The sequence below is a fragment of the Colossoma macropomum genome, unplaced genomic scaffold, assembly GCF_904425465.1.
Source record: "Colossoma macropomum unplaced genomic scaffold, Colossoma_macropomum, whole genome shotgun sequence".
Taxonomy (NCBI): domain Eukaryota; kingdom Metazoa; phylum Chordata; class Actinopteri; order Characiformes; family Serrasalmidae; genus Colossoma; species Colossoma macropomum.
In genome coordinates, this window is record NW_023494803.1 from 19292386 (window position 1) to 19318692 (window position 26307).

Below are 26307 nucleotides of genomic sequence, written 5' to 3' on the forward strand. Positions count from 1 at the left end.
AACTCATGCCTTGCCATTTTCCATTTGAAATATTTCACTTCTTGTCCCACTGGCACTTCAAAAAAAAAGAAGCAAACGCATTCATACATAGTCATAGACTAAATTAAACTAGCCATAAGCTGTCGATTCTCTGTTGAAAAGTCTTTTCAGTCTAAGCTCAGGCCTAACCTCTATTTGGAAAACTGGCCCATTACGTTTTATAGCAGAACAAATAATCTCATACACTTGTTTCGCATGCAATAAATATGGAAAAGGCACTTTTGGAGTGAAACGTGCCTTTCTCCACAATATCTAACCCCTCCGACCCTCCCCCTCCCCCACCGTTTGAAATGGCAGCCAAGAAAAGTGAACGGCCATTCCAAAATGGGCTTGAAAAAGCTATGGAAATCTGTCCTTGTGGAAATATAAAGCTATCAACGGCTTGGCAAGTGTCTCTGAATGTTGTTACACTGAAAGGGCATCACTCTGACTCTTTATTATATGTTTTGATTCCAGGAGTGCTTTGTTGAGTCTGTGTAGACATTGCATTTATACTTCGATGAAAGAAGTTTTAGTTTTGCTGGCTAAGTATTTAGCCAGGCTGACAGACGCCATGTAAAACAGAACTTCTACTCAGAGCTCACAAGAACAACAACAACAAAAAAAGAACTAACGGAAAATTGATTTTAGGCTTTTAATAAATTATTTGACCTCTCACATTCAATAAAACATCTGGCTTCTCACTCTCTTGCTCTGTTCTACTGTCTTCCATTCATTTTTTTCTTCTCTTCAGCCCCCCTTCTCCATGTCTCTCCTCAGGGGTCTGAGTTTTATCTTTAGTGAGAAGTCAAAGGAGCATCTGTCGCCCACAGGATTGGCTCTAATTCAGCTTCTTTACCAGACTGCAGGCTGAACTCCAGCTACTCGTGCACTGTTGCTGTAAGTCTGTGACTGTAGTCCTCTCATTCATATACAGCTTTTAAATGATAGGTTCTAAAAGTTTCCAGCTACTGCTGTGGTGAATTTATCACCGAACTACACTGAATCTGAAGCATCATTTATAAGCAAATCAAATTGCTGACGTGGCAATAGCAATAATTCAACCAACTATGCTTGACAATGCTCCCCAGAGACCTACAGATAAATCAACAAGGAGCAAACTAACAACAAAGTGGAAAGCTATGGCTACCCACAAGAGTCACCCATGCTGTATGAATGAGACCAAGAGGCTACAATCAGGGCAGAGTTAGAACAACTGCCTATATATATGATAAGTGTTTGGAACTGTTCTCACTGGACATCAGTGATTAAAATTGGAAACTGGTTCACCCAATTTTCATGTTCATCCTGCGTCCATGTGATTTTCATGTGTGATGTTTTTTTCACGACAACTGTATCATTACTATCACTGCTTTGCAACTAACAGTTTCGTACTTTACTACATATAATAACAGAAAATGACATTTGTCAGATATTCAACTTTCTATCCTTACTTTTTCATGAAACATCCAAAAGTATGTAAGCCTACCTTTTCTCACTCTTAAGAAGTCAGAGAACAAACTACGACCAAATATATTTTAAAAAATGTCTGTTGTTAAATTTCACTGAATATAATGTTTTGGAAATGCAGATGCTTTTTCTTTTGTCAAAGTTTATGTTGATCAAATAAGAATTGTGATTCATCACAATTAAGTATTTAAATCATGTGACAGCCCTAATAATATGTGTAATAAGCAATCCACTGAAGCTAATTGAGTGTTTGCCTGTTATTTAGAAATAGGAGGTCAGTCCAGTTCAGTCAAGTAGCATTAAAAACTCCTATTCGGTTGAACTCTGTACACACTAGCACAGGCAGTTTCACTATGTAGCATCACATATTTAGGCTATCTCTTTCATTTTCACTGGCATGGAAAGAAAAATGGCAAAAGGAATCGTTCCTGTAAGCTCTTTCCTTTTCAACTTTTCAATACTTTTTTCCCTACACTTATTAAGAAAGACGTTTCTGAGTCATACTCTTTGCTGCTAACCTAATGGGGACAGAAAAGACTGGTTGACTGATTGATTGAGAACACAAACTGCTAAGACAGAACAAAGAATTTAACTGCAAATGAAGTCTGCAGCTTCATATCTTTAGTCCACTTTGCGTGCGTCATCGCTCTGTCTTAGTTTCACTTCATTAACTGCTTTCTCTCGGACTCTGTCTGTCCCTCCACACTAAATCTTAGTTAATCTAATGAAGATCCATCCATCACTCCTCAGCTCATTGCGCAGGTCTGATCACTCTCTCTGGTCTGATGCATGACTGTACTGTGGATCTGTGAGTGATTAGATTGGGCTATATTTTGGGAGTCTAATGACAAGTGTCAAACTGTGAGCTACTGACATTTTGGGGCCTTGTTTTAAACTGGCCACATTAAAGCATTTGGAACTAAACTTTGTTTGGAGATGGTTGAGGCCATCCAGAAAAATAAAAGACAAAGGAAAGCACACAGAAGCAAAATAAAGTCACTTTACTGCTCCAGGTAAAAAGCAAATGTATTAGCATTGCATTTTGGCAGACAGGGAAACTTATCATTCACAAAAAAGTCCTTCCTTCGAACACTGCACGCAACATTAGCCCCGATACTGTGCAAGGTTACTGCAGCATCTGTGAGTAATACCACAAAAGCCCTATTAGTGTGTTTCAATGCATTCTCCATTAGCTTAAGCAGATGTTGGGGCTAACAGAGCTTTAAGTCAGTTTTTTGTTTTACAGCTGGAGGAGAATGAAGGAAAGAGAGGGGAACAGGCAGAGAAAAAAAGAAAATGATGGTGAAAACTAACACCAAGGTAGCCATTCAGGATTGAGCTTTGGTGTCTTTGAGTATTTTGAACACAGGTGGGCAATGTCACAATATGCTGTTTTCATCGTGGTAAATGATTACTATATGCTTTTACATCATAGATCTTCTCAGTAGATCTAGAGCACCAACCACATACACATGTATCACATATTTAGACAAACTATACATACTATGTACACAACAACAACCAGTGTACCTGATTGGATGTCAGCCCATTATGTCTTATTTTATTAATTTTATTATCTTATTGCATCCTAAGGCCTGTTGTTAAGTAAATATAGAGGGGTGACATTGCAAACCAGCTAACTAGAGTTATTTTTAGAACCACAAGGAATCCGCCTGTGACAAGTTTTGCAAAGGGCAGAAGGAGAAGAACGAATCTTCATGGACGGTATTATAGGCGGGAAGTTTGACACCCCATCATGCATCACACAATATAGATAGACTAAAGAAACTAGCACTTACTGTGCTTATTTATGGTGGAGAAAAAGCCCACCAGATTGAATTCTTCCTACTCAGCCCATGTGAACATTAGCAAGTGCTTTGAACGCCACAACTACCAAAAGAGACACCACACTGTATTTGTAATGAAAGTAAATGTAGGGGTACTCTTCTATTTCTCAAGGTTTTTTAGTAAACCTCTGTGACAACAATTTCCAGGATGGAGCATATGTACTTATGTCAAGCTGAGCAGTTTTTTCATCACAAATGAAAGCAAAACTGTCCTGCTGTACAGCCAAGCATTCGCTCACAACTTTTACCCAACCTCTTTTTCGATTGGTTACTTCGTAAAAAGTGACACATGACGAGCAAAGCTTTTCTGCTGAAGCTGAACATTTTTCAAATCGATTTGCGAGGATCCACTTATATCCAACACAATAAATATATAATATTTGGGGCATATTCTATGTTTGGGGCAGAATATGCAGCCAGTTGAACTTTAAAAATTAATTCGAAATAATAAATAAAAAACTTTGAACAATGATTGTTTCATGGTCTTTATTAAATATGGTATTGCTCTTTTGCTGGTGCATTTTATCAGCTCCAAACTCTTTGCAAAGCTCAGAAAACCTTTTTTTTGCCATATTGCCAAACCTTAATTTCAACATTAATTACTTTGTTGCACTTGAGCACATTTTTGGATGAGTACCAGTTCTATTCTCTATTCTATTCTCTCTGTGTTGACACATGCTGCCCCAAACATATCTCTTATTGTGCTTTAGCTTCCTCAGGAAGATTTCCTTTTTAGACCCACTACTCTATTCTGTGTTTGTCAATACAAACTCATCCCCCCTCTTCTCTCTCTCTATCTCTCTCTCGCTCTCTCTTCCCAAAATCCCCTTGTATTTCCTATTTGCTATTATCACATTTGACTGATAGAGGGGGACGCACTTCCTGGTTTGGCTGTTGACCTTCAAGGATGAGGTCAGCAATGGTCAGATCCCATGCACTTGTGGGAACAGGAAACCAGGCCTGTGAGAGCAAGAAGTCTCAGCTGACTGATGTAGAACATAAAGAGGAAAAAACACGGAGCACAGATTTAAAGTTACAACATGCTACCTGTACAGCTTTTTACTGTATATTTCCCTTAGCTTAGCTTTTTACATCTTGCTCTTGACAGTAATTTGAAATTTTAGTGAATGTTTTAAAATTTGTTTATTAAACAATTAATTAGGTCATAAAAATCATTAGCAAGCAGTTATAACACATAAATTTAACAGCTAATAGTAACCTGATGCTTGCCCAACAGTGAGACAACATTTATATATGCTGTTAAATCTCAGATCTCGCTGGTTATTTATCTTACTTTGTCTTCCTCATCAGTCAGCACTAAACCTGTTAGCTTCAGTACATGTTCATTAGATATAACAGGTTGCTGTTCCCCTTTTAATTTCAATGTTATAATCACTTATTAATGATTTATAAGGTGTTTATGGCCTAATAAATAACCATCAAAGGCTCCTTTAAAAACCATTCATAAACTTTTAGGGTAGTCCTATTGAGATGCCTTTTATTGTACAGTTCTACAATACTCAAACAGCATTTCAGCCTGTTATTGTTTTACCTTTACTCTAATCTCACAGGGCCAGATGTGATTTTGTAATGACAATATACATATGGGGACAACCTGTTAAACGTTTGGTGCAGGATTACGTTAAATTCCACTGCAAGTAAGGGTACACCCCCTCTAAACCCGCCTCCAAATCCTTCTAGCCCATGCTTTCTTAACGTCTGGAGTACAATCAATAACACAAGCGAAGCAAGCTATCGAAACGCCATCGTCAGCTCATTTCAGAAACGCCCTTCAGTTTAGTTGAGTCAAAGAGTCAGTAGTAACTTCACAACTGTGAACAACAGAGTCCAGATACAGCTGCTGGTAATCCATCACCAACTTACATTACTTTCCCAGTGATATCTTCTAAAGCTAATGTTTACTCTAGTTTAATGGAACTGTTTTCCATTGCAAGAGGTGGTGTTTATTTTAACCAAATGTAATGTGTTCTCTGCACATGAAAACATACATTTACATGCTCAATTAGAGTTTTTAGGGGACTCTTCAGCCATTTATAAATCTGGCTGAAGAACAATGCTTTTACCATAGTACGAGTTTAGGCTACTCTACCAACCTCTGCATAAAATTCAGGTGCTGTGACTATGACTATGACTTTGTTCTTAAACTTCTACCTTCAGTGTTTTAGCAAATCAAATGTCACAGATATTATTTTGTTGTTCCAAGTCAAAGTGGGAGGGATTAAGTGACTAGAGCAAGTATTTCAACATGTACAAGACTTAGATAAACAGAGAGCTACAGGCTTTAGTGCACTGCAATAAAGCAGATTTAAATTCCCCACAAGTATGATGTGATGGCTTTAAGAAGAGCCAAGGTCTATGACATCACATTATTCATGCTGAAGCACTGGTTGCACGGCAATATATTTACTTCATTCTGTGGCACTATTTCAAGCCACATAGATGGCAGGTCAAGATGGTCATGGTAGAATATTAACACACAAGCATAAATATGAGTCGTCCTTTGGGACACAGGTCTCCCACCCACTCTCCTGTGCCTCCAATTTAATGCTGAAATAAGCTGTATATCATGAAGCACAATGGTCCTTCTTTCTACTCTCAGAGGGATATTTCTTGCTTTTTTTATAACAGTGTCATCTTATTAACAGCTCTAGTATCGGTTGTGAACAGGAAAATGGGGCCTCCGCTGAGACTGAGTTACAGTCAGCCTTTGAATAGGCCAATAAAGAGGTGCAAGTACTACAGGGGCACAGCCAGTAACACTGATTTTCATTGAGGCAACGTGAACCTCAAACCTTCTGGAGACATACTGTGGAGATAAATACTTCAGAATTATGGAGTTGCTCCAGATATAAAGTGTTGGTCCAAAAACCAGCAAACATTAACTATTGAGCACAGACTGAAGTTCTGTTAAACCCAACTACAAGGGTGTAGCAAATCAAACATTTTATAATTTGATACAATACACTGGTGTCGCCATTTAAACCATTCTTCGATATAGAAAAAACAAGAAATGTACGAAAATGTGCCTTATTTTTAACGCTTCCAGTTTATTAGAGCATTCAACCTAATACATGAACAGTATCAGTGACTTACCAATGGCACAGTGGAATCCAGCCTGATTCAATCCAACTGGTTTCTTAACAGCTTAGAAACACTAAACAAAAATCTGTGCTTTAATAGCCATGTTGGGATAATTACTCAGCTGTAATGGGTTTACTTTACATATTACTTCTTTTTACTTATTACTTTACATATATTTCTCTTTAAAATTCATTTAAATCTGAACTAACTGGAAAGTACAAGGGAAAACAGTTCTTTTTAGTAATTTATTTAGAACAAAATAGCCAGTCACAGTAAATTTTGTTTAAAAAGCATTTCCAGCATTTTCCAAGGTTTTGTAACAAAATGACCTTTGGTGATTTATATAGTTTTTGGAACATTAAGTTTGCAAATATATCATCACTGTCATTATGTTTTTATTTTATTTATAATAATAACACTAATGTCCTGTACATTGTGTGTGGACACTGACTGTCCACACATAAAGAAAAACTCAGCAACCCTCATATTTTTGAAGCTACATTAACAGATATTGAGAATATCTTGTCTTTCTTTTGCAAAGCTCTCATTTCAAAACATGAGCCTTTTCTGTTTATATCCTTTAAAAATGATTAGAGCTATAAGGTATAATGACATATTCACTGGGTTATAAAGCTAGATATCTTGTCAACCTCAACACAATAAAGCCTGCCATTTTATCAACATTTCTACAATAGATGTCCAGTAGTTGTGGACTGGCGTCTGCACTGTGGCTGGAGGACTCAGACTGTAAAGCCATATGGCATGCAGAGATTGTTGTTATACGGATATTCATAGCATCATGTATCATTAGCCTATTTCCATTTATGGCTATTTTAAAAGCAATTTCTAACTGAGGTGAAAGAGTAATGCTTCACCCTGGAGATTTATGCATTGGTTCAATGCATGAAATTCCTGGAACCCAGCATGGGGTTGAAATACGTACACTGAAAATGAATGGACTGAACAAATGGACTGAACTCAAACAGTGAGGAGGGGGGTAAGAAGGTACTTTTGCGCTCTACTGAAGAAGAGAACAACAAAACTAGGCTGATATTAGCAGTTTCAATCCATACAAATGCTGCACTTTGTACCATCCTTAGTGCAAAGAATGGCTGTTTCCCTTTCAAGCATATAGTGATATACAAAAGACTGACTGTGACAGCAGGAAATTTAGCAATGACGCATTTCAGTCCTGCCATTGTTCCAGAGACAAACAGCAGCATACACATTCTGAATATACAGAATGTACTGCACGTACCATACATTTCATGGAGCATGAAAAAGAGGAGGGTAATCTGAACCCAAAATTATATTGTGATATTTTCAACTTTTCATGATATAACGTGTCATACAAAATAATGATGATAAAAATGGTCAAATGGATAACAATGGTTAAAAAAACAACAACAACAATAATAAATCTGCGATGAAAATATAAACACTGTAAATCTTTGTGTTACATTTTCGTTAAGTTTATGAAAATTAGTTCATGTTTGTCCTGGAACGTGGCTGTTTGTGGTTCACCATTTTTGTGGTTTATCGTGATAAACTTAAATCCAGGAGACATCACACTGTTATTCCACATTATTGTGAAATACTTAGGGGTGGGCAATGTGTTGATATGTTAATGTTATGATGATATTCAAACACACAGAGCACTTCATTAGGAACACCTCCTTTTATCTACACTCCCTGTCCATTTTATCAGTTCCTCTTACCATATAGGTGCACTTGACAATTACAGACTGTAGTCCATCTCTTTCCCTGCATGCTTTGCTAGCCTGTTTTTCAATGGTCAGGACCCCCACAGGACCACCACAGAGCAAATACTATTTGGGTGGTGGATCATTCTCAGCACTGCAGTGACACTGATGTGGTGTTGGTGTGTTAGTGTGTGTTGCACTGGTATGAGTGGATCTGACACAGCAGTGTAGCTGGAGTTTTTAAACACTGTGTCCACTCACTGTCCACTCTATTAGACACACCTACCTTGTTAGTCTGCCTTTTAGATGTAAAGTCAGAGACGATGGTTAAAATATTGCTTCACAGTTTGTTTTAGTCGTCCTCTAGTCCTTCATCACACTCCCCACAGGACGCTGTTGGCTTGATATTTTTGGGTGGTGGACTATTCTCAGTCCAGCAGTGACATTGAGGTGTTTAAAAACTCCAGCAGCACTGCTGTGTCTGATCCACTCAGACCAGCACAACACACACTAACACACCACCACAACGTCAGTGTTGCTGCAGTGTTGAGAATGATCCACCACCCAAATAGTACCTGCTCTGTAGTGGTCCTGTGAGCGTTCTGACCATTGAAGAACAGGATAAAATGGTGCTAACAAAGTATGCAGAGAAACAGATGGACTACAGTCTGTAATTGTAAAACTACAAAGTGCACCTATATATTAATTGGAGCTGATAAAATGGACAGTAAGTGTAGAAACAAGGAGGTGTTTCTAATAAACCTCTCAGTGAGTGTCTAATGTCACAATACGCTTTCCTGAGGATCAAGTGAAATATGCTTTTGGTCATCTTCTCATATTCCCATAGCATTATCTTGTGCACATTCACAGAAATTGGACAGATATTTCGCCAGATTCATCGTGTGGATGATTTTTGTAGCATTAAGGTAAGTTTTTCATCATAAATGTTATTCAATTGTGAGTTGTTTGTAGAATTGACACCTATATTATTTTAAGAACTCTCTTGGTGACTGTATATAGTACCATTTTGAAGCATATAGTGACTCACAGTGAGAACTATCCAGGCTGAAGTACAGCATCCCCGTGGCAGGGTTAGTTTTAACACAGTGTTACTAACTAAGCTGTCCAAAGTACACATTGGGAGAAGTCCATATCCCTTAATACAAATTCACAGGTTCATAAAAAAGGTACTATGTTTTTTGGTCTATTTTGCGGGAAAAAAAAATGTATTTGTCTTTTTCACTGATCATATGTATTTTTATGCAGATATTTTTATGTATTTAGGTGGGAAAGCTGGTTCAACCTAGAACTGAATAGATTGCATTAATTTTCCAGCCTGTTATAGCAAACCCTGCCTAGGGGTATGCTGTAACATCTGCACTCATGCTATTTTCCAGTAAATTGGTCATAAATGGTAGGTGCTAGAAACATTGGGCCGCATTCACCAACCATTCTTAACAAGAAAATTATTCTTAAAACCCACTTGTGCAGTTTTCATGAAGACTCTGACATTCACCAATGTTTTCTTATTTGGGATTTGTTCTTGGGTAAGATGAGAATCTACACACACTCAAGATAATAATTCTGTGGTTTAAGAACACATCATGAATCTAACATAGACTTTTTCTTGGGATTTTTCTCAAGAACAAATTTAAGAAAAAAGCATAGAAAGTTGAATTGGTGAATGAGGCCTAGTGTTTTTGTTTTCATTTGTAGCAGAAACATGTAGGTTGCTTATATAAAAAGTATTAATTGTTCATATATGTTAAAAACCTAAACCTGTACAAGAAATGTCAAAAATTGGACACTGCCAGTAAGCAAAAATGTGTTTTGAGTTTCAGCTGACACAGATAAAATGCTTCAGTGGACTAATCTGAACATTATGCTTTATTATTTCACCGTACATAATTTACCGTACTCTTGGCCATGCTCCATTTCTCCCCCTCTCTGCTCTCGGTGCTTTGTCATTTTAGCGCCCCGCTGACACTAAGCCTATCAATTCGATATTTCAATATCTCAAACAAGGGCTGCACTCTTCAGCATGGAGCTGGGGAAATCCATTAGCATAATGCTTCTCTCTATCTCTATCTCTCCCTCACCCTCATTTCCAGCCACTTACCGAAGGTAATGTGTTCAAACACGCACACACACAATCAAACAGAAAGCACTGAAGTTAGCTTAGCCTTGTCGGCTGTTCTGCTGTAGATACACCCTTGACAGGTGACCCGTTTCCGAGAGGTTAAAAGCAGCGGCCTTTTCTGATGTTCCCTCAGGTGAATGAGACATTAAACATTCAGAAAGAATGAACGAGAGAAAAAAAAACACCCTACAAAACCACATTTGCTAAGTGGTTCGGAGAAGGGCTAGAGGAGGGGAGGGGTCTGTTGTTAGAGGCAACACTCCCTATGGTAACGCCAAACTCCAAAAATAGCAATAGCAGGAGATGCCAGAAGTCACAGTCTAAGACATTTACAAGGAGATAGAGGCAAGTCTACAGGGAAGAGACAGACAGAAGGAAAGAAAGAGGGAACCTGCGCTGGGGTGAAGTGCTCTGAGAGTTGTAAATATCCCTGAGAATTCGTCTGAGAGGGATAAAATGGGGGGGAATGAGCATGAAAACACCAGTTAACAGTTAGGGTATTCATAGATAACACATAATTAGTTAACCTCAATGTATGTCATTTGCTAGGTGTCTCAGATTGCTTTGAAACACTCAACAGTCAAACACTACAACAGTAAGTTTCCTGTCTGGAAATCTGATTTCACAGTGGTTAGTGTGACAAAACTGTGTCAGGTGCACTTTGGCCAAAAATAGAGCAGCCTGTCCTGAAACATTCCTTTTGTTGATTTTCTTTCTCCAATGTCAAGTTTGTAAGATAGTTTTTAATGTAGAGTACCAGTACTATTGATGCAAAGGGTCATTAACATTATTAATGACAACATAAATATCATCAAATTCTATGAGACTGTAATGGAAAATATTGAGATTCTGAACTTTATCATTTCCACCCAGCACTAGAATATGCTAAAAAGTGCATGTGTTGTGTGGCCGTGTAAAAGGTTCTTAATAGTGTTGTCAAGGACATCTCTTATTGCCAAAATTGTGCTATTACTCTCTCTTCTCTACTTTCTAGTGGTGCAGCCTTCGAACTCCCTACAACCCCTGATTACACTCGCCAAACGCCAGAGTCTGTCATTAATTTCTGCTCCAAGACAGAAGAAATAATTGAAGCCTCTGTGCAGAAGTAATTTGCAAAAAGATGGAAAGTTCATGAACAGTTAGTCCTCTAATGGAAAAGCTGTGCTCGTGAGGCTGTAGACTTAGTCATCAGCAACAAAAGACACTCTCGTTCTCTCTTTTACTCTCTCTCTCTCTCTCTTCATTTCTTCCTCTGATGGCTCTATCCCCTTAAAGCTTACTTTTCCTGAGACCTTCAAACAGAGCCACGGTGCGAGGGAGGCCAGCTTTCATATTCATAACTCTGTCATGACCTCATTATTGAAACGTGAGCAGAACAAATAGTTTCCACAGATCTAAATGTTAGAAAGCGCTATAAAGCCTAAACACAGAAGGTCAGAGGTATGCTGGTTCATCAGCATTCAGAACTACAGCTTTACCTCATATGTAACACATCAAGCTGAAAGCAATACATGAGGCAAATTTATATGTCTTCTAGTTTGTAAAGTGACTGTCATGATTTCCTCCTTGGGTCTCATCAGAATGGTACAAATGCAAGTCTACGAATTAAAAACAGAAGGCATCTGTACTCATACCCCGTATAGACCCTATAAAACAGCATCTATACCCCATACCCCATATAGACCTTATAAAACAGCATCTATACCCATACCCCGTATAGACCCTATAAAACAGCATCTATACCCCATACCCCATATAGACCCTATAAAACGGCTATGGTAGCTACAGAAACGTAGCTAACTAGACAAAAGATACTCTTAATGATGTTAGCAAAAGTTTTATAACTTCAGGGATCAAAAGATACAGCTTTACCCCAATACAGAATCTTAACAGCATGGCCTGAAGAACACCTATATTACTACTGTACATTTTTTTCATCCATGTTCTTGACCTGGATTGATTCTTATTTAGTATAAATCTCCAACACAGCTACAATTTTGTTTTTTCGTAAAATTTAAACTCGTTTTATAATTCAGTGCCAGTGCTGCAGCTCTAAAGGTGATCTATTCTGTAAGCAGGACCACTTTTCAATATATGTTAAACGACATCATACATGCAGACACATGACATAATTAATTTTGCGTGTGAAATTTTCTGTCAAGTTCAACTTTAATGTGAATTTGTGTCTTCAATCAATAGTGCCAGGGCCAAGTTAAGAGAAGCCTGGCCACTTCCTATTTCTCTTTTTATTTTAAAAAAATGACTGCCAAGTGCTAGAGGGCCCTACATGTGAGTGAATGGAGATGGCTAAAAATGAAAAATTAAACTTCTAATCATTTGTGCAGGAATTTCCTTTAAAACCACCAGTGTATTTTTGTTTTTCTACAGCAAACAGGGTTTTTCGGTGACAGGATGTTAACATTATTGCTACTGAGTGCTGATTGGTTGGCATTACTGCTACTGAGTGCTGACTGGTTGCCGTTACTGCTACTGAGGGCTGACCTGTTAAAATTACTGCTACTGAGTGCTGATTGGTTAGCATTAATGCTACTGAGGGCAGACTGGTTAGAATTACGGCTACTGAGTGCTGACTGGTTGTCGTTACTGCTACGGAGGGCTGACCTGTTAGAATTACTGCTACTGAGTGCTGATTGGTTAGCATTAATGCTACTGAGGGCAGACTGGTTAGAATTACGGCTACTGAGTGCTGACTGGTTGTCGTTACTGCTACTGAGGGCTGACCTGTTAGAATGTCTGCTTCTGAGTGCTGATTGGTTAGCATTACTGCTACTGAGGGCAAACTGGTTAGAATTACGGCTACTGAGTGCTGACTGGTTGTCGTTACTGCTACTGAGGGCTGACCTGTTAGAATGTCTGCTACTGAGCGCTGATTGGTTAAAATTACTGCCAATTACTACCAGTTGGCAATACTACTACTTAGTGATTATTGGTTAGCATTACTGCTACTGAGTGCTGACTGGTTGGCAATCTCATCAGCTCATTGGCTGAGTAAATCAGTTCACTACTCTGTGTTAAAAAAATATTTTTTCTACACAAAAAATGACTAAGCATAAGACGCCCTATAATTTTGCACAAACATTCTCTAAAAACTATTCATTTTGTACCAGTTTGGCAGTAATTTTCCTTACCCATACCCCATTTATACTCTATGAACAGCATCTACACCCCATACCCCATATAGACCCTATAAAACAGCATCCATACCCAATACCCCATATAGACCCTATAAAACAGCATCCATACCTCATACCCCATATAGACCCTATAAAACAGTATCCATACCCAATACCCCATATAGACCTTAAAAAACAGCATCTATACCCCATACCCCATATAGACCCTATAAAACAGCATCCATACCCCATATAGACCCTACAAAACAGCATCCATACCCCATACCCCATACAGACCTTATAAAACAGCATCTATACCCATACCCCATACAGACTCTATAAAACAGCATCTATACCCATACCCCATATAGACTCTATAAAACAGCATCTATACCCATACCCCATATAGACTCTATAAAACAGCATCTATACCCCATACCCCATAAAGACCTTATAAAACAGCATCTATGCCCATACCCCGTATAAACCCTATAAAACAGTATCTATACCCCATACCCCATACAGACTCTATGAAACAGCATCTATATCCCATATAGACTCTATAAAACAGCATCCATACCCCATACCTCATATAGACCTTATAAAACAGCATCTATACCCCATACCCCATAGACCCTATAATACAGCATCTATACCCCATACCCCATATAGACCCTATAAAACAGCATCCATACCCCATAACCCATATAGACCCTATAAAACAGCATCTATACCCCATACCCCATATAGACTCTATAAAACAGCATCTATACCCCATACCCCATATAGACCCTATAAAACAGCATCCATACCCCATATAGACCCTACAAAACAGCATCCATACCCCATACCCCTTACAGACCTTATAAAACAGCATCTATACCCATACCCCATTTAGACTCTATAAAACAGCATCTATACCTCATACCCCATATAGACCCTATAAAACAGTATCCATACCCAAATACCCCATATAGACCTTAAAAAACAGCATCTATACCCCATACCCCATATAGACCCTATAAAACAGCATCCATACCCCATATAGACCCTACAAAACAGCATCCATACCCCATACCCCATACAGACCTTATAAAACAGCATCTATACCCATACCCCATACAGACCTTATAAAACAGCATCTATACCCATACCCCATATAGACTCTATAAAACAGCATCTATACCCATACCCCATATAGACTCTATAAAACAGCATCTATACCCCATACCCCATACAGACCCTATAAAACAGCATCTATACCCAATACCCCATAAAGACCTTATAAAACAGCATCTATGCCCATACCCCGTATAAACCCTATAAAACAGCATCTATACCCCATACCCCATACAGACTCTATGAAACAGCATCTATATCCCATATAGACCTTATAAAACAGCATCTATACCCCATACCCCATAGACCCTACAAAACAGCATCTATACCCCATACCCCATATAGACTCTATAGACCCTATAAAACAGCATCCATACCCCATACCCCATATAGACCCTATAAAACAGCATCTATACCCCGTACCCCATAAAACAGCATCAATACCCCATACCCCATATGGACCCTATAAAACAGCATCTATACCCTATACCCCACATACACTATAAAACGGCAATTATACCCATACCTCATATAGACCCCATTTAACAGCACCTATACCCTATGCCCATTTTAGACCCCATATAACAGCACCTATACCCCATACCACACACAGACCCCATATAACAGCATCTGTACCCCAAATAAATCCATGTAACAGCACCTATAACCCATATAATCCCATATAAGAGCACAGATACCCCATATAAATCCATGTAACATCTATATCCCATATAAACCCCATATAACAGCATCTATACTCCATACCCCAAATAAACTACATAACACAGCACCTATACCCATACTCCAAATAGACCCCATATTGCAGCATCTATACCCTACTCCCCCTTATAGTCCCAACTAACAGCACCTATAACCTATAGCCTTTAACGACCCCATATAACAGCACCTATAACCTATAGCCTTTAACGACCCCATATAACAGCACCTGTACCCAAAATATACCACATATACCAGGGCCTATACCCAATATAACCCCCTATAACAGCACCTATACCCAATATAGACCTCTTATAACAGCACCTATATTCCATACAGAATTTACTAATACCCCAAATACATGAAATGGGCTATGGGCTAAATACATTTGTTTTTACCAAAATAAAGAACACCACTGAATTCAAATATTACTGCCACAAACAGCCTACCTGGCAAGAAACAAAGCTGAGCTATTTCAGGAGACGAGCAGCCCTGCTGTTTTGACAGTATGCATCTTTAGAACACATGCAATGGTGCATAAAGAGAGCCGTTTTTGGTTTTTCAGTTAACATTTTACTTTTAAACATTTGTCTTTAATGTTTTCTCTGACATCTCAGGTGTTCTGTGACTTCTGCTACCACCTTACTGATACTGTGCTGATGCAAGGTGATATTTTGGCTTTCGGCTACACTTTTGATTACAACTACACCTCATACAAATCATTTGTAAATGAAGTAGTAATGTTTTGTAATATTGTGTACTGCTTTAAATGTCAAGACTTTTGTCTGTTCAAGGAAAGTTAAAAGAAAAATGTTAGTATTCTACCATGGTATGAAACTTGTTAGCATGTACCAGATGCCTGAGTTTCTCAATAATATCTAGTAACATCTGTGTTCTATTTACCAGTTTCACTGTTAATAATAATTATTGATAAGTGGTCCTCAAATGCATTCTAAAGTATTTTTGTGTCAGTTTTTATTGCATCAGTACAGGTACACCCTAGGGCCTATATGAGACATTGAGCATCTCTATTTTTGGGCAAAAGATGACAATTCTAGGATAATACGTTCATGCTATGAATACATGTGTGAGGATTTTCTGCTGTGACAGTTCTTTGGCCAACATTTTAAAAAACATTTTTAAAAAATCTTTTTTAAAATAGTCTCCAATAGTCTAATAATCTCTAACTCACCATCCTGTTTCTATCAACCAAAGAGCATTTAAATGTTGTCTTATTTCACTCTGTCTGTTCTGTAGCTGCCTATTGTACTGTGTGGGCTTACATGCAAAGATCAAAGGTCACCAGAAGTGTGTGTGTGTGCCTCTCCTAATGTTAAGCAGACCAGCAGTCTTGAAGACCTGGTGACGTCATTCTGGCAGGGATAAGCACCGTAACCCCTCCAGTCACGGACACAGGGTCCGGGTTGCTATGGAGATGTTTGCAGTTGTCGCAGTAATGACATGTTTTTGTGTCCCTCTCTTGTGTTCCTTCCTGCGGAGCTGAATGAGAGGAAGCATTCACATGGCACACGCTCCATCTCTTCTTTAATAACAATGACATCCGTAACTGTGTCGACCACAGTAACAGACTCCCTACGTGCTCCTTTATCAGTGGAGGATGCGTAAAGGTAGAAGTCTGACAGGCGGAAAATAAAACAGACAATTGTTTAAGAAAGGCCCTAAATGAAACACCACTGCTGTCACTGTAGTGGCAATTACGGGGGCCAGGCACTTTGAAAACATAAAGCAGTGATTAAATTTAATCCATTTATCTCCCATTTCAATAGCCACCACATTTACCTGCAAGCAATTACTGCAAGGAATCCAGCCACCATGAGTTCTGCAACAATGTGTCAAAACAAAGTAATAAGCTAGAATGGAATCTGACTGGTTGGAGAACTCCTAATGTCCACTTACTGGGAATGCATGTGCAGTTGACATCCCATTTTCAACACGTCTTACATAATTAAGTGGTGTTATGGCATGACGTACTTGGCAATTCAGTCCACTTTAGCCACTGCTTAGTAGAAGTGGGAAAAATATATGAATATAATATAATGTAAATATATATGATTCGTAGATGCATTGTGAGTCTCTATTGAAATGCACTGAATTGCTTCAAAAAACATCATCAACTACCTGTACTGTAAAATAAACTTGCGCTCAGCCAAAGACTTTATAAAGTAGGATACTTTGGAACAGCCTGGCTTGAAGGAGGGAAAAAATTGCATTATTCCACCAATTAACACATGTTTGCAGTGACAAATTTTGTTTATATGAAGTAAAAGGCCTGAAACCAAAACATGCCCTTATAATAATTATTTTTATTATTATTGATTCCTTTCTTGACACACAATATGTGGTCTCCTCTGCATCAAGATGTAATTCAACTCTGTAGCAGAACAATATATATATATAAACATTCAATGAAACACATATACACAGTAAACAATATACATCATACAATAAACAGCATATAGTATAGGAGAATTGTGGAAGTTACACAATAATTTTATCACTGCATTCTTGGAAATTGGAAAATTGGAAAGCTTATGGCTATGGACTAGATATACACTAATTGTTTAATAACCATCTCAGGAGATGCTAACAGTGCTAACAGGCTAACAAGCACAAATAATATTTAGAGTTAGGCTTTAAGTAGACATGTTTACTGGAGATTAAATGCATTTACTAAAAAAAAAGCTGCAGCATCCAAGATAAAAATGCACTGGATTTCCCAGAGTGCACCACACTGTCTGAAGAAATAGCAAGTGCTGCGATGGTTCAGATGAATTTTAAAATTATGAAAATATAATTCTTTATGGTTTCCTATAGGGATCTATAGATGAAATCCAAAGCAACTCTATGATGCATTATAGCAACCACATTTTTTAAAATATGTAAAAACACGTTGGACAAGGCTTTGGAACTCAATCATTTACACAAGCACATATGACAGTCTGAAGTTTGTCCAGCAGGTGGTGCTATTAGAACACAAGCATCATTTTAAGGGAAAAAAACAGGCGCAAATTCATGGGTTCACAGTCAATTTTCAAAATGAGACGTGAAATAGACTGTTTGTATTGTGTTTGTGTCAGTAAATCCGTTAATATTAACAAAACATATATGTCTATTGTCTACGTTATGACATGAAAAATCATAATGTAGGGTACAGAAATCAAAAAATGGAGATGCATCAAGATGCACTGAGAATCAATTGTTTTATAATTGCATTAATCGGAATCGAAATCAATTAGAATATTCACATAAACCCAACCGACGCTGCAACACCCTTCATTATAAAGTATGTCTCCACAGGCACAATTTTTCCCCAGTGAAGATGACATAACCGAGTTTAAACCGGACAGTAGAGATAAACATCAAGAATAAACAACACAGCTAACTTAAAACCTAATCTGTAAAGCTTCTTAGGCTTATTGCCTTTCAGCATATTGCCACGTCATGTGTGAAAAAATGTTTATGGACCATTTATATCTTCCTTTTGATGACATTATGCACAGATATAGACATTTTCTTCAATATTCTAATGCTGCTGTTCTATGTTTCATAAAAGAGCACTGTAAGTAATGTTACCAAACTCACAGAGCAAAGATGACACAGCAACTTTGTAACACAAGCTAATGTTTTTTAAATTTGTTTCGGCTTTGGAATTGGATGGAAAATTACAGAAGCTGACGATGTACTTCAAATGACAAAAGAATTAAACGAAATCAAACTACTGCCAAACATGCTGTTGTAAGTACACTTTAAAATAACTCACATACGTCTCAGCACTCAGGGCAATGTACTAATCACAGTCAGGCGGTGCTCTCAGAATAAATGACGTGGTGATTAGAACCAATCACAGTCACAGGGAGGTCTCAGAAAAAATGATACAGTGATTAGGATCAATTTTAGTCAGTGGGAGGTCTGAGAACAAATTATACATTGTTTAGGACCAATCGTGGTCAGGGGGAGGTCTCAGAACAAATGACACAGTAATTAGGAGTTCTGTTTAGCAGCCAGTAAACACTGCACCATACAAACTCAAACCACTGCGTCGTGTTGGCCAAAAACACATTGTTTTTGCTTCAAAACTTTGTTTTTGTTTGAAGTATTCTGCCTGTTGAAGTACTGTACTTGGCCGCGGTGTCACTTTCACATACCCCCTAGGCACATATGTTGACAAAAGGCGGGGTTTTAAATTTAAAATTTACACACAAGACACCAGTGAACTGCTGAGGAACTGAAAGCTTGGAGTGCTGAGAAAATAAAGTGGAGCTTGGGATCGGTGAATTTGACTGTGCTTTGCACTGTAATGATTTTGATTGGCCTTGATACAATAAAAGCATGCACAAAAAACAAATCTAATTCCATTATCTTCAAAAATGCATCTTAATAAATACTATTCACCTGTTTGATTGAATAGCCCCGTGATCTACCAAGGCCTCCCCAAAGCCACCCGCCTGGCCCGGAGATTCTCACCCCTACAGCTTAGGTGCGCATTTGCTACAGAATTGAAGTAACAGCTGCACAAAGCAAGGCTGTTTGCTTTTGTGTGCCAGTTTGAGTTTGTGGAGCAGTACGCGTGTTAACTCTTTCAGAACGAGACTGCTGATATGTCAGGGGTTTTTTTACCTTACACCTGTGTATTATTAAAACTAAAATGGCAGGGACTCACTGTCAGACTTACACTGAGTTAGCAGATACATAGATTAAAAAAACAAGCTTTCATATCACCCATATTAATAATGCACCATTATAGATAAAAATGTCAAACTCTAAGTATGAGTCACTATGTGCTGGATATAGACCAACCTCAGCTCCCTAAACTCAAGACATGCAAAGTGTTTTATTTCTTCAGTTAAAAGTGCTTTCACTTGTTATGTTCGACACTGTTCAGCGAACCTTTTTGGAAGTTTTCTTTCATTTTCTGAAATACACATGAGTTCCCTCTGAAAATCACACACTGAGGATTCAACACATTCAACAGATCTGAAAGACTGATAGAGCATTCTGCATTGTAGTCACTCTTCATTTCACTGTAGTTTTGTTTAAGCAGATCCCTTTTATTGCCATGATAGTAACCTCTTAAGGTCTATGGCTCTTCCTTTGTAGCTGAATGTCTGGATTTTGAATGTCACTGTGTGTGTAAAAAGTCGAGGCACACTGCAGTGTAATCACTTTAGTCCTTTCAAGTGGTGAAATGGCTTCACTGTTTAGACCGGCGGTTCACAAAAACTATGGGAAAATATACTATATGGACAAAAGTATGTGGATACCTGAACATTACAGCTAAATGTCCATTCCAACACTATGGGCATTAATATGGAGTTGGGCCCCCTTTTGTAGCTATTACAGCCTTCACTCTCCTGTAAAGGCTTTCCACAAAATTTTGGTGTGTGTCTGTGGGACTTTTTGCCTATTCAGCCCAAAAAGCATTTGTGAAGTCAGGCACTGATGTTGGGCGAGAAGGCCTGGCTTGCAATCAACGTTGCAATTTATGCCAAAGGTTTTGGGGTTGAAGTCAGGGCTCTGTGCAGACCACTGGAGTTTCTCCACACCAAACTCATCAAACCATGTCTGCATGGACCTCGCTTTGTGCCCAGGTGTACGGTCCTGCTGGAGCAGGAAACTGCCTTCTCCAAACTGCTGCAAAACGAATTGTTTAAAATGTCTTTGTATGCTGTAACATCAACATTACACTTCACTGGATAAGAGACTAAGTCCAAACACGGAAAAAACCTTCAGATCATCATCCTTCCTCCACCAAACTTTTCTGTTGGCACTATTCTGGTAGGTGGCATTCTCCTGGCATCCAGCAAACCAAGATCTGTCCATCATGATTCACGTTTTTTACGTGCAACGCGCTTCAGCGCTTGGTGCTGTGCTCTGTGAGTTTTCGTGGCCTACTGGTATGTGGCTGAGCTGTTGTTGCTATCATAGCACTTATAGTTGGTTGGGGCAGATCTAGCAAGGCAGAAATTTCACAAACTGTCTTGTGGCAAAGGTGGCACCCTTTAGTGCCACGTTTATGGTCACAGAGCTCTTCAGTATGACCCATTCTACTGCCAGTGTTTGTCTATGGAGCTTGCATGGCCATGTGCTTGATTTTATACACCTGTTAGCAATAGGTGTGGCTGAAACAGTTGAACTCAATAATTAAGACAGGTGTCCACATACTTTTGGCCATATAGCGTACCAAATACACTGACATTAATGGATATGCATTATATTTAGAGTTCACTGCATATCACATTTGCTCAGTGGTAGACAGTAATGAAGTACACATGATTCATTGCTGTGCTTTTTTGAGTAGCCATACTCAAAGTATGTAATTTTACTATTGTTTGTCACTCTTCTACTTTCTACAGAAATGTCAATATTCATTACTCCGAACTGTGAGAAAACTGGGGCCGTATTACAGAAACGTCCTATCTTTTTGTCTTAACTAAAGCTACTTTAAATAGTATGCAAAATAGTAACCAAACAAAACTCTTTTTTTCAGATTTACCTCTATTTTATCATATTCAATTTATAAAACTCAAAAGACAGAAGAAGTAGGGTCATTTTGGATAGTAAATAAAATAGCCATATTTGCTTTGTAGATCTTCCTATTCTAGGAATCTGTCCTAGGTTCCCCTGCCCACCACTGTAAAGAAATCAGAGTCGTTAAGTTCCTCTACAATTAACCATTTTGCATCAAACCACTCTGAATGACTTTGTTTACGTCAGTGATTGAATTATACACGAATGATGGAATCAGTGGAATTCCACTTTAAGTTGATGATCAGATGAACTAATATAGAATGTAGTTAGCTATAGCTGTATACCACCAACTTTAAACAAACGTTTGCACATTTTTTGAACTGTGTTCTCATGTCTAAATCCACAAAAGTCTCCTTAATAGAAACTGTTCATCAAAACAATACAACATATGAACTACAGTAATTCATGGTACTTTTACTTTTGATACTTCAGTACATTAAAAAGGACGTCCTTCACTCTATGTTCCATACTCCACACTGGAAATGTCCGTGATCTGCAGTCATTTTAAAACTGGCAGTAGACTACAAAGGTTAAAAACACTTCTCAAAGATTTTTTAAGTACATCCGCACCTTAAACGTTCTGCAGGAAAACATTTTGGGCTGCGTGTTATATAGAGCGTTTGGGTGTATAGACTTTTTATCATTTTTCATACGGTGTGCGGCTGTGTGCTATTGGATCTTGATACAGATACACTTACTCATTCTTCTCCAGAGACAGGATCAACTGCTGACCTTCTGCCTCTATCAATATCTGCAGTGAAGCGGGAGGGCTCTGAGGAAAGAAGAGACAAACAACACAAAATGCATGACCTCATGTTCTTTTCCCCTGCCAAGTTCCTACTACTTTTAAGCTCCTAAAGCAGATTTATTTTTAAGCAGTGCAACAACTTTCCCAACCTTGCCTGAGTTTGGAGGTGACAGACTCTAGTGTAAAACCCCACAGAGTCTATGGGAAGCACTTCAAGTGACATTTTCCACAAAAGCATGTGGTGCTTGCAAATGATAAAGTGCAGCGGGTCAGTGCTAACGTGTGTGTAGAGAGACAATGTTAATAAAAGGTCACGCAGGAATGAAGAGTGGAAATTATACTGGTGCTAAGGACTGATATTAACTTCTTAACTTATTAAGCCATTTTACCACACATACAGAACTGTGTGGGCGTACAGGAGACGCTATTTTCACATTGCAGTGAGTGATACAGTAAGATAGAAAGGGATAAAGAATTTTAAATAGGCTCAAATTAGCATGTACAGCTCTCTTGATAAGCAATCATGCATATAATTGCAAAAAACGCATAGTAAAGTAACAGGATTAACTGAGAATGTCCGTTTTCACGAGATTGGTAATAAATTCTTTACATTCATATTCGTAGCACATGACATGAAAGGGTTTATTTCCAGCACTGCATATAATTACAGCGGCATAACTGAGGATAATTTGACACCATGGACAACAATGTGAGTGAAGCTTCTCAAAACATTTTTGACACAACCTCCCATCACAAGTCATCCGACAGCAGTTTGAGCTTGACAATCAAGTCGTACGTACTTTGTGCCTTTTGTTTTTCACACCCGAATCATTACGTTAATTTGGCATTTTGTCAAAATAGCACAGTCTGCTTTGTCTTTCAGCTTTTGTGTTCAGCCCTCATTGGGGCGTTCCATTATTCACAGTCAGCACTATGAATTACGGCCTATCTACAAAGCTAGATAGGCATTAATTATGCCATTTAGCCTCTGCGTGGCACAGTCACCCTTCCCGCAACATTACAGGTAATTAGTGAATCACTCACTAGCACATGACTGACCGGATAACGCGCCACTGTAATTATCTACTTTTTCTTTCTGAGTAACATTGATAATGGCTTTTTCCGGTGAAAGCAGCTCATATTTTTTTTATTGGTACAGCTTTGGAATACTTCTTTAACTCATTCTATTGTTACAAACAGTGGATGTGAATACCATGAACAGAGCAGTCTATAACACTGCGGACTGAGAACGATGAGCAGTTTCTGAAGTGATGGCTCAGCCAAAAATCTAATGTATAGTCAGATGGAAAGGTTTGGGCGCCCCTGATCAAATTACATTGTTTTTCTAAGTGAAAACGTTAACAGATCCTCTACAGAGAACATAATTTCAACATTTTAATGCACAATTATTACTTATGTGCTAAATTTAACATAAAACATAAAATATGGCCTGTGCAAAGGTTACAGCAAATATTATACTTATACTTTTCCAATATGTTAAACTCAAATAAATATATAAATAGAATAGCAAATGAATAGGACACTTTTTTTGCCATATTTAACCATGTGTGGTGTTCGGGTCTATGGGACCCATTTTCAAAGTTTACCAAAAGAAAAATTATTTATTATTGTTTTAACCCTAGATTTCTCAGCCTTTGCTCATTTTCTGTGAAGAACATATAAAATAACACATTTTCAAATACTTCACTCTGTTCACCCCCTACATATTTATATTACACACGTTGTGTTGGGGTGAACACGCAGGGAATAAAAGTGTGGAGGTGCTGTGTCCCTTCACTCTGTTTTCCTCCTACATGGCCTGCTGTTAGTGTGTGTGTTATTACTAAATACATTACACACACTATACTACACATTAGAAAGATATTTTTAACATTTTAGAAGGGTCATTGAAACACTGAATATCAGTGATTATGAAAGGTCAAATGCATCTGTATTTTTTCAGGGTTGTACAGAAAGTGAGTTAAAGACTTTAAAGCGAACCTATTATGCTTCTCCAGTTTTTCCCTTTCCTTTAGAGTGTTAAATAGCTTTCTCTGCATGTAAATGTTCTGCAAAGTCACAAAGCCCAAAGTACAAGCCAGAGGGAGTAACTCTCTCCCATAGAAACCACTTTTCTCAGCTTCCTGAAATGGCTTGTTAAACTTCCAGCACTTTTCCTTTGTTACAAGATGACACAATCTCGTAACACAATCCTTATTGCCCACCTTCTGGCAAGCTTGGCACACCCTCACACGAGATAGCTACAAAATAAAACTTACCACTCACAAGCATCCTGCTCCAGTCTAGCTTGCAAAGGAGGATCAGGTCTACCAACTTGTTCTGTCTGACTTTCAGGATCGGACTCTGGCTCAAACTGATACGGCAGAACCAACGGCATTATAAAAACAGCCACAGCGGTGTAGGGGTGGAACTTGTAACAGGAGGGCACTCAACAATCAGAACAGAGTGGGCGAGCTGACCAATCAGAGCACACTGGGCTCACCAGGAGGGGGATTTAAAGACACAAGAGCTCCAAAAGAGCATTTCAGACAGAGGGTAAACAGAGCTGTACAGTATGAGAAAATGTGTTTTTGGAACATTGAAGCTTGTAAATTTATTCTAGTAGACCCCAAAAATAAAATTATGCACATTAAAAATTAGCATAATAGGTCCCCTTTAATGAATTTCTATAGGTGTACTGTAGAAACCTGCTCTAAGTGAGCCCGGCACAAGAGTGTGTACTGTTATTAACGGGAAGAGCTGTGTTTGCAGCACAGAGGATCACTGGGATTATTTTTCCCCACATTGAATCTCTGTACACCAATAGAGTCCATTTGCAAGCACAAAACATTGTGGGTGATCAAAATCACCCTGTAAATGAGATTTTTTGTTCTTTTATGTTCAGGGAGAGTTTATTAAGTTGAGAAAAAGACTGTGTGATAGATTTTATCCTGGTGCTGTGTGCAACTTAAATGCTTCAAAAGGATTCATGTCTGATTAGTGGCTGTATGCGGGTGTGCATATGTGGGTATGTTCTTTATCTCTCTTTATATATATTTTTCTGAGTAAGCTCCACATTTAAATTTCCAGAGTGTGCTAAATGGCAATAAAACAGAACTAATTGGAACTGTCAACAATATTAGCTAAACAAAACAAATCTTACGATTTGCTCACTATGTCACATATCACACTGTTTTGTTTAGTGTCTTTTAACTATTAAACAATTAAAACAACTATATTTGTTTACTTAGTATTTATTCTCTGCAGATGTCTGATAATCTACTTCAAATGAGCATCAAAGTTACTCTAAATTATCAAATCGCACAAAAAATCACTAACATGTGCAGCACGAGGGTACTTTAGGACAGGAGCTCAGAAATGCAAATTTCATCTAATGAGGTCTAATGCACGCTTTAAGCTTTATAACTTCAGTCAGTTGTAAAGCCTGAGGCTCATTTCACCAACACAGCACTCTACTTTTCTTTACAAATCAGCCTTTCACTTACAGCCACTTCAGTGAAATAACCTACACCACAATAAAAGAAGTCAATAATGAAGGCTTTGGCCATTACCCACATCTAAAAAGGGGTCAAAATATGAGTTCTTACTGGAAAAAAATGAAGGAAATGTTTGACATAAGAAAAGCAACTGCAGTATTTGATCCTGAGGAAGGGTCTCACTTTGCTGGAGTGGTGATGAAACCTCAGACCAAACGTGTTCATGTTAGAGAATACAGAGCTCCATAAAACAGAGGCCAAAC

General features: G+C 38.3%; 1 protein-coding gene across 1 annotated transcript in view; it reads right to left on the reverse strand.

The window, feature by feature from the left end:
- The window catches only part of adam12 (ADAM metallopeptidase domain 12), a 184790-nt gene that overhangs the window by 124088 nt on the left and 34395 nt on the right, over positions 1-26307 (reverse strand). Inside the window, exon 3 of the mRNA XM_036592898.1 lies at positions 22498-22571. Within this exon, the coding sequence (XP_036448791.1) occupies positions 22498-22571 (74 nt within the window). The remainder of the gene's footprint in view (positions 1-22497; positions 22572-26307) is intronic.